The sequence below is a fragment of the Syngnathus leptorhynchus genome, chromosome 12 (assembly GCF_054491065.1).
Source record: "Syngnathus leptorhynchus isolate UIUO chromosome 12, UIUO_Slep, whole genome shotgun sequence".
In the NCBI taxonomy this organism is placed as follows: Eukaryota; Metazoa; Chordata; class Actinopteri; order Syngnathiformes; family Syngnathidae; genus Syngnathus; species Syngnathus leptorhynchus.
The window spans coordinates 8,044,587-8,056,700 of record NC_141206.1 but is presented as its reverse complement, the minus strand read 5'-3'; the positions used below and the strand labels follow the sequence as shown (position 1 = coordinate 8,056,700).

The 12,114-nt window shown below is 42.3% G+C and overlaps 3 protein-coding genes across 7 annotated transcripts; 1 reads left to right on the top strand and 2 right to left on the bottom strand.

Moving 5' to 3' along the window:
* Positions 1 to 217: 217 nt before the first annotated feature.
* clic3 (CLIC family member 3) lies at positions 218 to 3,899 on the bottom strand. The gene is made up of 7 exons (XM_085926786.1): positions 3,769 to 3,899; positions 3,618 to 3,693; positions 2,263 to 2,372; positions 1,743 to 1,868; positions 1,557 to 1,663; positions 1,091 to 1,266; positions 218 to 1,026 (listed from the first exon to the last, which is right to left on the bottom strand). The coding sequence occupies exons 2-7, from the start codon at positions 3,675 to 3,677 to the stop codon at positions 862 to 864; spliced, it is 744 nt and encodes a 247-aa protein (XP_085782912.1). The 5' UTR covers positions 3,678 to 3,693; positions 3,769 to 3,899; the 3' UTR covers positions 218 to 861.
* A 928-nt stretch (positions 3,900 to 4,827) lies between these two features.
* Positions 4,828 to 8,125, top strand: fut7 (fucosyltransferase 7 (alpha (1,3) fucosyltransferase)). Of its 5 annotated transcripts, none has more exons than XM_085926306.1 (3): positions 4,828 to 5,025; positions 6,169 to 6,227; positions 6,425 to 8,125. In XM_085926306.1, exons 2-3 carry the CDS (start codon positions 6,201 to 6,203, stop codon positions 7,445 to 7,447), a joined length of 1,050 nt encoding a protein of 349 aa, XP_085782432.1. In that variant the 5' UTR covers positions 4,828 to 5,025; positions 6,169 to 6,200; the 3' UTR covers positions 7,448 to 8,125. The 5 variants fall into 5 exon arrangements, with proteins under 5 accessions (XP_085782432.1, XP_085782433.1, XP_085782431.1 ...); XM_085926307.1 differs by having other exon boundaries at positions 4,828 to 5,030; positions 6,430 to 8,125; XM_085926305.1 differs by having other exon boundaries at positions 4,828 to 5,030.
* On the bottom strand, positions 8,073 to 11,694 carry pou5f3 (POU domain, class 5, transcription factor 3). The gene is made up of 5 exons (XM_085926303.1): positions 10,689 to 11,694; positions 10,504 to 10,615; positions 9,826 to 9,956; positions 9,422 to 9,586; positions 8,073 to 9,359 (listed from the first exon to the last, which is right to left on the bottom strand). The coding sequence occupies exons 1-5, from the start codon at positions 11,442 to 11,444 to the stop codon at positions 9,093 to 9,095; spliced, it is 1,431 nt and encodes a 476-aa protein (XP_085782429.1). The 5' UTR covers positions 11,445 to 11,694; the 3' UTR covers positions 8,073 to 9,092.
* Between the last annotated feature and the right edge of the window lie 420 nt (positions 11,695 to 12,114).

Genomic DNA, 12,114 nt, shown 5'->3' with positions numbered 1-12,114 from the left:
AGTCATCCAATCAGAACCAGCTTGTTCCATGTTTTCCTGCGTCTCCAGTAGCAAGTTTAAAATATCCTCAAATCCCTTTATTTCTCTTATTTATTTGGTTGTAGTTAACTGTCTACATAAATCAATCAATCAATAAATAAATAAATAAAACGTCAGCAATTAATCATAGATTTGATGCAGAATGCTATTTACAAGGTGAGGTGAGGGGGGAAAAAAATCAATCAAGAACTTGTTTTATTCACTTTTTTCTTACATTTTATTTCTAGGGACAGGAAATTGTGAGGAATGGAGACAACAGAATACATATATAAGCAATTACTGCTCAAAGTAATAACAGTCTTATATATAGGAGGTATTGCTTTCTCTCTAATATGTACAAACATGTTGAGAAAAAGATGCTATCAGATCAAAACCAATGTTACAATGAAACATGAGTGAAGCTTATGAGATTTCTAATAAAATATTATTCCTTCATTGCAGTTTTTACATTGAGTGAATCCCTAATACATACTGTAGATCCATTTACAAATAATACGTGATTGCACACTGGCACAGGACATCAATATTCTGTGGCTAAAGGAGTGCTTCTGTGCTCTTTCAAAGGACGCCACAGAAATAACACCATAGGATTTAATAGTCAATGCAGCACGTACATAAGACATTTTAAAAGTAGCTCTGTGAATTTTGAAGAGAAATTCTAACCATCATCTGCCACAGAGGGTGTCCCGAAAGACATTCTACACTTCCTTATGTTTCCATTTCACTGGCTTTTTTGTGAATGCCTCTTCAATGATACCTGAAAGGAAAACTTAGAAAAGGAAGTGTCGATAAACTTTTGGAACGCCCTCTTTGTTTATTCTTCTATTTATTGAGATACTTGGCCACAGATTGGTACGCAAAGAGGATCTCTACATCCTTTGGGCAACTCATACAAAACTCCTCCCTTTTGTAGGCGTTGTCCAGGTAACGTTTGAGGCCTTTTAGTTCGGCAGGGATGTCAAAATCGCGGTACACCCTGCACACCACCTGGTGGAGTTGAACAAAATCGATGTAAATCCCATCAAATCAAATCTCTTTTTCAATGTCTCACCTTGACAATGTTGAGTTTGGGAAGCAGGTTGCAGTCAGCCAAAGTGAGCGAGTCTCCATCCAGGTAGGGACGTGTGGATTCTGTAGCGTACGGGTTCTGGTCCAACTCATGAGGCAGCGGCGTCTCCAAGTACATGTTGAGCTTCACCAGGGTTGATAGGAAGTTCTTCTGTAACACTGAAACAAAAAAATACAGATGACGCTCCACCCTCCGAGTCTACACTGTCATCTGGTGGCTGCTATTAAAAAAAGAGTGATGCAAGAAGTCAGATTATTTACCTATTATATTTTTTACAATTATGATTATCATTATTACTATGGAAGCGTATTTTTGGAATTTGAGGGAAATAAAACAACTAATTTGGGCCACCACTAAAGCAACCCCATAATTCCTGATGATGCCCCGCAACTAAAATAAAATACATTTTCAGATCATGGAAGACAAATACAATTATCGTTTATCTTACTGTCATTTAATCCAGGGATGGGATTCTTAATATACGCTGAGAATTTCCGAAAGATGTCTTCTCCGGCCGACAGGGACTCCTTGTATCGACAGCACAATTTGGGATACCTGCCATCGGAAGGTTAAATGAGAAATCCAATTAACTGTTACGGAGGCGTTATGGCCGGGCGAGATGCGGTCGTCTCACTTTGGTGGCGCTAATTTCTCCTCCAGGAACTCCTCAATCTTATTCACGTCTGTTTTGACGTCATCGTTGAAGACCAGGAATGGAGGCTGAGAGCCCGGAGCTAATTCTTTCAACACATCTGGGGCTCTATCAACGGAACAATTATGATCAAGTTAATTGCTTGTGTTGTTTGAATAGTTTGCTATCTATCTACTGTGTCGTTTGTTCCTTCATTGTTGTGCGTCAACTTGCTGAGGAGGAATGAATGAAATTCTGTTATGCAACGTACGATGACTTCTTCTCCTTAGATTTCTTTTCTAGCCAGACGATACTTATTCAACAAGTGAACCTTGCATAATATTAAGTGTACATTTTTTTGTGGTGAACTCATGAGAGGATTGTTTGAATACCTTTTCGAACTGATCTGAATCTATTTGTCCATTTATGGACCAAAACATCAGTACGGAATTGTGCCGAGAACAGAAAGTATGGTGAGTCAGACATTGCTTTTTTTTTTTTTTTTTTTTTAAATGCTGCTTACCTTTTCATGTCGACTGTGGTGAGTAGAAATTTGACCTTTTTTAACCAGAGAATCATAAAGAGTCTCTGAGAGAAAGGACAGTTACCCACACTTTCAGCATCATTGCTGGCCTGGGAGAAGAACATAGATAATCAATTAAAACATATTTTTCACCTTATGATGTGAAATGATTCATCCTGGATCTCGTTTTTTTTTTTTTTATATATATATATATATATATATATACCACAAACACCTGGCGTTTGAACAGGGGTGTGTAGACTTTTTCTATCCATTGTATTTAGACCACAAATGAAATCAAAGGCATCTCAACACAGGAAACACTTACTTACCCCTGTCATCAATTACACACAATCAACTGCTGCTTAACCATCGATTAATCAATTATCACACCCGTCCATTAACACAGCGGCACCACATATAAAGAGCCTTGTTGACGAGCCATAAATTAAGATGCGCTGGCATCACTTATGTTGGCAGCATAATAAGTGTATTGCTTATAAATGAAATGTGTTTCAAAGAATTCCTAGAGTTGCCTTGCAAGCACAATTAGCTTTTTTTTTCTTTTTTTTTTTCTTTTTAAATCTGGCACCATTTCAATGAATTTTTATTGCTTCAACCATAACCATTAGCGTGTGCTAGGAATGAGCCCAAACACATTTTGATACAAATCTACTTTAATTACAGGGTATCCGACTTTATTCAAATCCTGAAAATAATTACACTAATAAAATATAAATGCATAAAAAATATTTTAACAAGTTGAAAAAATAAATATATATATTTTTTTTTTAACAAATTGGACAAGGATGATTTTTAATCCTTTGCCTTCAACATTTACAACTTGAAACAATTTCTTAACCATGGGGATAAAATCGCAACCATCACAGGCCTTGACATTTTCCTTGGCAGAGGTAGCAACAAAAAAAAAAAAAGTTTTGAAATGGCACGCCAGCCTCAAAGTGGCTTCTGACCAAAATGTGATTACATCTTGCTTAGCAGGCTCGGCTCACGCTGTCGTGAGTCCAAAGTGTGCGGAATTTCAAGTGGAGGGACTTCACACCCACATTACGACAAAAACAAATGCAATAAAGTTATTATGTTTGTTGTTGCTTCAAAACAACTCAATTTAACAATTAAAGTCAAGCTGTCAAGCATTTTGTGTTCTTTAAGGTTATGTTTTAAACCAAAGTACCATGTTATTTGGTGGGTCCCATGAATCTACCAGAATAATTTTTTCATGCAATATTTGTGTTTTCAGAACAAAATGTCATAAATGTGTCAATTAGCGCTTTTTTTTTTTGCATCACCGAAAGCGAGAAAATTTGAAAATACTACCCATGACTGGGCCTCACCTTGACAAACAGCTCAATGTTGAGATTGTCATTGTTTCTGTCCTCCCTTTTTTGGGCCATTTATCCCTTCTCGTTCCTGCGGGGGATAACATATTGAAAAAGTGGCTTCCGCAAAAAATCCTTGCAAGATTTGACAAACTGTTGTACTCACAGTGGACGTCGCTCGCTCTCACCACCGTGACTCCACTTGTAGTGTTTTGGTGGTAACGTTCAACCTGTGTCTACCGCTTCCTGTCGTCTGTGAGCTGCTGGTATTCGCTGGGTGGCAAACCACACCTGACAATCCACAGCTCCTCCCAGCGATACCTGTGTGACCTGTAAATCTTGTTCTCTCCTTTCGACCTAGTAGCATATTCAGCAAAAGTCTCACTCTGTACTTTCTTTAATTGTTTGTAGTACAACCCTTAACAGCATCCAGGACCAAAGTGTAAAATTCCCCCAAAAAGGTTTTTAGCCAATGTGTCACAATGGCCTCCATTTCGTACAATGCTTGTCATATAACTTTGCAGGTGAGTCGGAGCCAATCTCAGCAGACTGGACGAGAGGTGGGGTAAAACTCTGGACGTGTTGCCAGACCTATTATGGAAATGTCACTTTTGAATTGTTCGCAGACAAATGTATCCAAAGGAACTTTCCACCCATTAAATGTGCCGCCTCGAGGTGTCTAATTTACATGAACACTTGCTTCCTTTAGTGCCCCCGGTGGCCACGGTAAGAAAAAGCATAACCTGACCGATGGGGTAAATGCTGATTCAGAATTTTTGCCCAAATCGGGAAGGAAACATTTCACTTGCAGACTGTGTGACTCATTTTGACACATCTCAAACATTTGCCAACTGCCTTCCTTCCTGCATAGCAGGTAGCGTGACTCAGATAGAAACATGACTCTATTATATTTAAATTGGAATTTTCTAAGCTTCGGTATACTTGTTGACTTGTCAACTTTACCTTAATTGGTGGCAAATTAAATTGGCTGTATTCAATGTTGGCAATGACAAAACTGCAGTGAAAAAAACTTGAGGTTCTAAGACCAGTTCCAATCCATAATCAATGCACTGGGAATAAAATGATGTGGATGAATGAAAACTATTACTAGTTGGTTATATGTATCCACTACAACTGGCTAGCGTCCATCCAGTTTAGTATGCAGCGCCTTTTTTGTCCGAAAGTGCCATTTCCCTTTTTGACAAACCACCAGAAGCCTCTCAGTTTTTAGCATACGCAAGACACCAGGTAATATCAACGCACCATTGGTTGGAGGCATCCGAGGCTGAAGGATGCCAGGCGGTACACTTGCGGTTCAAATAGGCCCCGCCCATTCCTTCAAACTGCTGGCACTTTTTCAAAGCATGCAAAGATGCTCTAAGGAACGGATGGCGCTTGGACGTTGACCACCTCTCGGCTCGTGGTAAGGTGAGTGGAGTGGAGGGAGGTTGCGTGTTTTGCTCATCTCTATTGCCGCTTGATTGAATCATCTTGAGTGATCTTGGTCATTTCCTAACTGCAACGGTAACAGATAGAGAATGGTGCCACTGCCAACATAAATCTCTCACCACATCCTGTTCTGACTTTAGAAACGTTGACAACTTCATAGCCTCTATGGTCGGGAAATATTTTGTAATAATAATAACAATAAGAATAATATTAATCACTTTTGTGGGATATCTGCTTCTCGGTCCAAATTGTGGTCCACGTGTGATAATTGCTTGGAAACCAAGACACAGAAAAAGATCAAAGTTTCATTTCCCATCATTCCATCAAGCGTGCATACAGCAGAGAGCCAGACTATAGCGCAAAAGAACAGGATGGAGGGAATTCAGGATCCTGACAGCTTGGAGTATGAAGCTGTTGCTGAGTCTGGCAAAGAGTGGGTGATGTCAAGATTGAGGAATGGAGCAGGGCGACCAAGTGCAGCTTGGACCAGGGTTTATTTGAGGAACTCATAAACAGACTCGGCAAAACTGACATGACTTAACAAACTAACATGACTTCCTAACCAAAACCAACAAGATGACTGACCGACAGGGACGTGAGACAAAAGATGTGAAGACATTACGGCAACAAGACAACAGCAACAAAAAGACAGAAAGACAAAGATCCGACAGGGCATGGGGGGGCAGACAGGACTTATATACATGACATGGTAACAAGAGGCAGGTGAGCACAATCAAACTAATCAGGGGCACACAGGAGGGGAGGGGCGAGCACACGGGCGAAACCATGACAACAGACAACATAGAGGAACGGCTGGGTACGAGGCGTGACAGGTGAGAGATGTTACAAAACATCCAAGAAAACAACACAAAGAGTCAAAACAAGAAGGCATAACATCATCAAGGACCAACGGTAAGATAGATGCTTGGCATTTCTTGACGAGAACTCTAGTTCCTCTCTTTTTTTTTAAGTGTTGCACAAAAGCGAGACTGTTGCGCAAGCCATTTAGATGTTATTTCCTCCCATCTTTGAGTTTACATGGCACTAACTTTCTTTGAGAGCAAAAAAGATATTTGCACATCAAATTAACCCAGACCCAAATTGTGTGTTTCTTCAGGATCTCTGAGCAGACAGACAGACGTTCATGTGATGGGGGCTCTGGGGCGCAACCTGTTGGTAAATCCTCATGATTCGGAAATATTACAGAACTACTAAAAAAAACCCTAAAGATGTGAAGTCCCGCAGGGCACAATTCTTCAACCCCTTTCTTTTATTTTAGTATGCCACCTTTTGTTCAAATATTTCCTTTATTTTGGAATCTTCTGGTACCACCTCAAACAGGCAAACGTCTCATTTAACTTCTTCATTTTCAGAATAGAAGGAAGTGTCAAATCCTCACCTTCCTATGCGTCTTATCGCTGGCTCTTCTTAACGTCTGGCTCAAGAGATTCATCTTTGACTCCAATCATCGTGGGGAACTGATCATTCTGATGTGGCACCGACCCTTCAATGTTCGCAATGAGCTGAGTGTGGGCTCGAGCTACAATTGCACTCCGCGCTGCAAAATCGTGGAGCAGAGGTCGTGGTTTCCCTCGGCGGACGTGGTGGTGTTCCACAACTTTGAGCTGGTCGCTGGATCTCAGAAACTCCCTTTGGATCTTCCCAGACCGCCGGGCCAGAGGTGGGCTTGGCTTTCCCTGGAGTCCTCTGTTCATAATGGGGACCTGAAGAAATTTGCAGGTATCTTCAATTTGACTATCAGCTACAGGAGGGATGCAGATATTACAATACCTTATGGAGAGCGTCTCGCCAAAGAGGCAGAAGAAGAAAATCCGGTGCAGGACGTTGCGCGGAACAAAAGCTTTCTGGCGTGTTGGGTGGTGAGCAACTACAGAAGTCACTTCAGAAGAAGCCAAATATTCAAAGAATTCAGCGCCATCGTTCCTGTGAAGATCTACGGACGTTGGACAAAGACTCCCCTCACCTCAGAAGCACTCCTGCCCACCATCTCTCGCTGCTACTTCTATTTGGCCTTTGAGAATTCTGAGGCCAAAGATTACATCACAGAGAAGCTGTGGAGGAACGCTTACCTGTCGGGAGCGGTTCCCGTTGTTCTGGGAGCGCCGGTACAAGATTACAGAGACCTGGCTCCGCCTCATTCCTTCATCCACGTTGACGAATTTGCATCTGTTAAAGAGCTGGCCGAGTATCTGCTCAAATTGGCGGGGGACCAGAAGCGCTACAGCGAGTATTTTCAGTGGAAGAAGAAGTGGAGAGTGAAGAACATTGTTAAGTGGAGCGAGAGATTGTGCAGGATCTGCTACAACCATTTGCCTCCCAACAAAGTTTACACTGACCTGGCTGCATGGAATCATGCTAATGGTTACACAACGTAAAGAAATTGCACATTGAGCTACTATTTAAATCCGGTGAATTTTAAACACACCCAGCAAAGTTGGGATGTTACGTAAGCAAGTGTGTTTTTCTTATTTTTAACCATACCTACCTGTATACATTTTGGAGAGAATCACTAAACATGTTGAAATACCTGCAAAATGATTCAAGCTAGCTGACAAATGGGTATATTTGACATTTGAAATGATAGCAACAATGCTACACAAAAAGTTGAGAGAGCGTAAGAGCAATGCACATATCTATCCCCTCTGCGTTTCCAAACTAGCAAACGTAACATGTACAATGTACAAGATGTCCACGATCAAATTAACTGACAAATATTGCTTTTTGTCGACTTAAAAACAGGATGGAAGCAGATTTGACATTCAGTGCTCAGATTTGCAGAACTGAATTAGTTAACTTCCTGTTTTCACTTTTTCTTTCCAATTTAATGAAAGACCAAGTGTGCCACCATCTGGCGGTCAATGGGGGAATTACAACCATCCAAAAACGTTTTCCCATTCAATGCTTTCAATATGTAAAAGCATTTTTTGATGGTTGTATATTTTCATTAATTTTGTGCTGCTTACAGCCCTTAATGTTATTCTGTTAATAAACTTTAGACTTGCTTGCAGCTTTCACATTGTATTGAGTGTTTAATAAATGTGCTTTGGACCCATGGAGAAAGTAAATGTAAATTGTGTATATGCATGTATTACATATGGAAATGTCAGACAATGTATAAAAAAAAAAAAAATCAAAAATTTTAAAACTGGCATCAAAATTAAATGACATCTCATATTTGATCTAAACAGAACAGAACAAAGTCTTGCATATACAAACAAATCGACGGCAGTGTTAACAGTTACAAAAAAACTTACAGGGATGAAAAAAAAATAATAATTTGGTTTGAAAATACATTGATGAGTCCAAATGATCTATTTGCGTGATATATTTCATATCCAAGTTATGTAAAATTGTTTACTGATGTTAATGCTTATTGTGGCAGGTCAATATTTTACACACATACAAGTTAAATTATTCTTAAAGGATGTATTCAATCATTTTCTTAAACCAACAGTGGTGGTGGAGAAGGATAGATATAAAACATTTCAACACTTGACTGTCAAAAATATAGAAGAGACTTCCACCTGATGAAATGTTGAAAATGTGCAATTAAAGCAGAGAACATTAGCAGCAAGGACCATTTTGTTATCAAAATATTGCATTCAATCTCTTAGTAGTCAACCATTACTTTTCCAAACAACTCTTAAAAGAATCAAAAATAACTTGTTCGAAAGGCACTTTTTACAGAATGACATTGTTTTCGTTATGAAGCGACGAAATAGTTCCCCCCCCCCCCACCATTCTCTTGACATCGAAACATCTAAATCCAAAAAAAAGTGGAACACGACTTGAACAACAGCTCCGCTCAAATACTGTTAAATGACTTAACTAGGAGTTAAAAACAACCAAAAAAAAAATCATCTGCACGACAAAAAACTAAAAGCTGCCTTGCCTCAAATGCACTTTGGTAATCCGGCCTACTGAATAACTTAACATGCATTAGCAAAACACTTCAAGTTGTTGGCGCGGAGTGATCAGTCATATCATCTTTGGACAGAGCGGGGTTGATCCGTGGCGCTTCTACCCGCTCAGCTGACCCAGCAGTCCGGGGTGCAGCGATTGCTTCAGGACGTCGGGCCGATGAAGCGGCATGTAAAGCGTGGGCGGCGGGGCTCCGAGGTAGCCGGACGGCGGAGGGTAGCCCTGGCCGCCGCCGCCTATGGGGGAGGCGGTCGTGTTGAGGGGCGAAGGGCTCTGCTCGTAGAACTGCCCGTCGCAATCTTCGTCCGTGGGCAGGGCCAGCCGTTTGCCCTTCTGTCTCCGGTTGCAGAACCACACGCGGACCACCTGCCAAAAAAAAATTAATATTTAGGGTGGAATGATAATAAGGGGGTAAACAAATCACTTACATCTCTCTCCAGACCCAAATCGTCAGAGATGTGCGTAATTTCTTGAGTGTTGGGTTTGGGACACTTGACGAAATAAGACTCCAGAGCTGAACGGACGGCTCCTTCCAGGCTTGTCCTTCTCTTCCGCTTCCTGGTGTCCACAAACACCCGCTCGATCTTGTACATCTGAATGAGAACATCGACACTTTGCATCACAGTGGTACCTGGAAGGCCTTCGGACAAGGTCAAGGTTCAGGAGGCTTTACGGGGGCGGTCACAATAGCAGCAAGGAGGGAAGGGGGGGGGGGGGCTTTCATTGAGGCTCTCAATGGGACATCAGCCCATGGTGACAACCCCCCATCGTATGAGTTTCTGTTGTCTTGTAAAGTAGACGGCAGATGTGGAAAGAGAGCGAGAGAACTTACATCCTGGGGATTTTCCGACGTTTCGGCCTCGTTCAACCATCTCTGGAGGAGGGGCTTCAGCTTGCACATGTTCTTGAAGCTCAACTGGAGGGCCTCGAAGCGGCAAATTGTCGTCTGGCTGAACATCTTACCTGGGGTTGTACAACCACCACCCCCCAAATAAAAAGACACGACTTAAGCAGGATAACACACATACCAACAATTAGGCCTAATGAGCGGTTTATGCTAATCAGCTTGACGATTGTGAAATATGGTGAATATCTATTCCTGTTTTTCCCGCCTTGACAATCCAAATATTTAAACCATACACGTTGATAATGGTAAATCCAGCAAAACAGAAGAGTTTACAATTACGTAGTTAGTACAGAAAAGTGATTGCTTCGCTTTAGCATCTTCTACTGTCTCAATGCACTGTGGCACCACACCGCCACTTATAGGTCAGTTTTGGTACTACAGTGTAAGCTGCTTAAAAAGCAGTAAGAATGGACCCCACTTTCAAAATGTATCATTGTGAATTCAAATATGAGTAAGAAATGAGTAATTCTGAAGTGGGATCCAAGGCCATTGACCACCTGAAGAAGATTTGATCAATCGTTTTGCCTTACCTACAACAGAAAGACACATTTTAATTTCTTTTAAAAATACAATTGCATGGGTTGAATATAGAAATCAACTTACCGTAAAGGTTGCCCAATGCAAGGCCAACATCAGCCTGCGTGAAACCCAAAGTGATGCGTTTGTGTTTCAGTTCTTTGGCAAACTGTTCCAATTCTTCAGTGGATAGGTTTTCCTATAATATAGTGTGAAATTATTATTTTTAATGCACATTCATGTTTAATGTAGTCATTCGTTGAGCAGCTTACCTCTTCTGAGTCACTACAACCGCCGCTGGACGATCCGCTGCTTCGTGTTGACGAGGCCGGGTTCTGGCCCTGAGGCCCGGGGGCTCCCTGGCCGGGGTTGACTCCGAAGAAGGCGTTCGCCGGCATGCCGTTACTGGGCGGTGACGGGGACATGGATGGCGACGACGCGGAAGACGTTGAGGGATTCTGGTTGCTGCTTCCTCCGCTGCCTGGCGGCGTTAGGTGACTGATACCCGGCCAGAAGGATGGATTCCAGGGGTTCGAGTAGAAAACTCCGTGGGGCATAGCGGCGGAAGCCGGCGGGTACTGTTGGACCTTCACTTCACCAGAGTAGTCTTCCCCGGTGTCTTTCTCCGTCTTGATCTCGGGGAGCTTGATATGCTCCCGGGTTTCGGCTATGGGGGGGCTCAGGCTGGTGGGCTGCGTGGCCGCAGTTACACCGGGTACCTGCCCGGTGTACTCCGGGGCAGCTAACGGATACCAAGACTTGGGCTGGCCGAAGTCTCCAGCCTGGAGCTCAGAGGCCCGGTAGTCGCCAGCCCCCATCGACGGGAAGGGGAAGAAGCTCTGCGCGGCGGCCGACGGTAGCCCACCGTAGGTGGGTTGCTTGTAAAGCACGCCCGCTTCTGGTAAGGTGAGCTGGTGGAAGGACGAACACCCGAGGCCCTCTTGGCCCAAAATCTGCGTGCAAGCCCGGCTGAAGTCATACGGGCGAGTTTGGTACTCCGAGTTTGGGCTGTGGGATCTTTCGGACATCTTGCCACTCAATAGACTTACCTTAATGGTCACGACACCAAAAAAGTAGTCAAATTAAAATGCCGAGGGAGTTGAGGGACAACCGGGCCAACATAACCGCGAAAAGGAGGAAAGCAGACTAGTCCATAAAGGCCGCTTTTTGGGTCATCAGCTCCGGCCACTGCGAGAAAGTTCGAATGTGCGTTAGGGGCTGGTCCGAGCACGTTTTGCCAAAGTTGTAGATCTTCGGCCTCGACGCTCATTGGCTGCTGGGCACAATTACGCACAGCTGAAGGTGAATTTGTCAATGACCTTGGTCACGCCCCCCTCCCTCCCTGCAACCTCTTGGTGGGCGTGGTCCCACTTAACCTGCAGCAACTGTAAAAAAAAAAGTCTAAACTTGTGTGTTTTAATGAAAACGCATCTACAATGCTAAGTATGTGTCACACATGGATTCTAATGATTGTTGAGTATTTCACAAAATGGCTTTGATATTAAAATACACGTCATTAGAGCTTTTGTTTATCAAGCTTCATAAAATAAATAGCAATTTATTGTCATTCGGAATTGTTTGTGGATTTACTCTTTTCTTTCCATATTTTTATTTCATGCATGTTACAGTTTAAGGTAACAGCATTATTTGGATTTAAGCATTTGTTTTTAATTCAGTTTTTTTTTTTTAAACTGCACT

What these genes read in the sequence shown, in the direction of transcription:
- clic3 (XM_085926786.1), bottom strand. Translation starts at nt 3,677, where the DNA reads ATGGCCCAAAAAAGGGAGGACAGAAACAATGACAATCTCAACATTGAG. An exon ending in ACCACAGTCGACATGAAAAG is followed by an intron (nt 1,869 to 2,262) that starts GTAAGCAGCATT and finishes TTCCGTTGATAG; the next exon opens with AGCCCCAGATGTGTTGAAAG. An exon ending in CCAAACTCAACATTGTCAAG is followed by an intron (nt 1,027 to 1,090) that starts GTGAGACATTGA and finishes CAACTCCACCAG; the next exon opens with GTGGTGTGCAGGGTGTACCG.
- fut7 (XM_085926306.1), top strand. Translation starts at nt 6,201, where the DNA reads ATGGGGGCTCTGGGGCGCAACCTGTTG. An exon ending in CTCTGGGGCGCAACCTGTTG is followed by an intron (nt 6,228 to 6,424) that starts GTAAATCCTCAT and finishes CTTCATTTTCAG; the next exon opens with AATAGAAGGAAGTGTCAAAT.
- pou5f3 (XM_085926303.1), bottom strand. Translation starts at nt 11,444, where the DNA reads ATGTCCGAAAGATCCCACAGCCCAAACTCGGAGTACCAAACTCGCCCG. An exon ending in GTTGTAGTGACTCAGAAGAG is followed by an intron (nt 10,616 to 10,688) that starts GTAAGCTGCTCA and finishes ACTATATTATAG; the next exon opens with GAAAACCTATCCACTGAAGA. An exon ending in CGTCGGAAAATCCCCAGGAT is followed by an intron (nt 9,587 to 9,825) that starts GTAAGTTCTCTC and finishes GTTCTCATTCAG; the next exon opens with ATGTACAAGATCGAGCGGGT.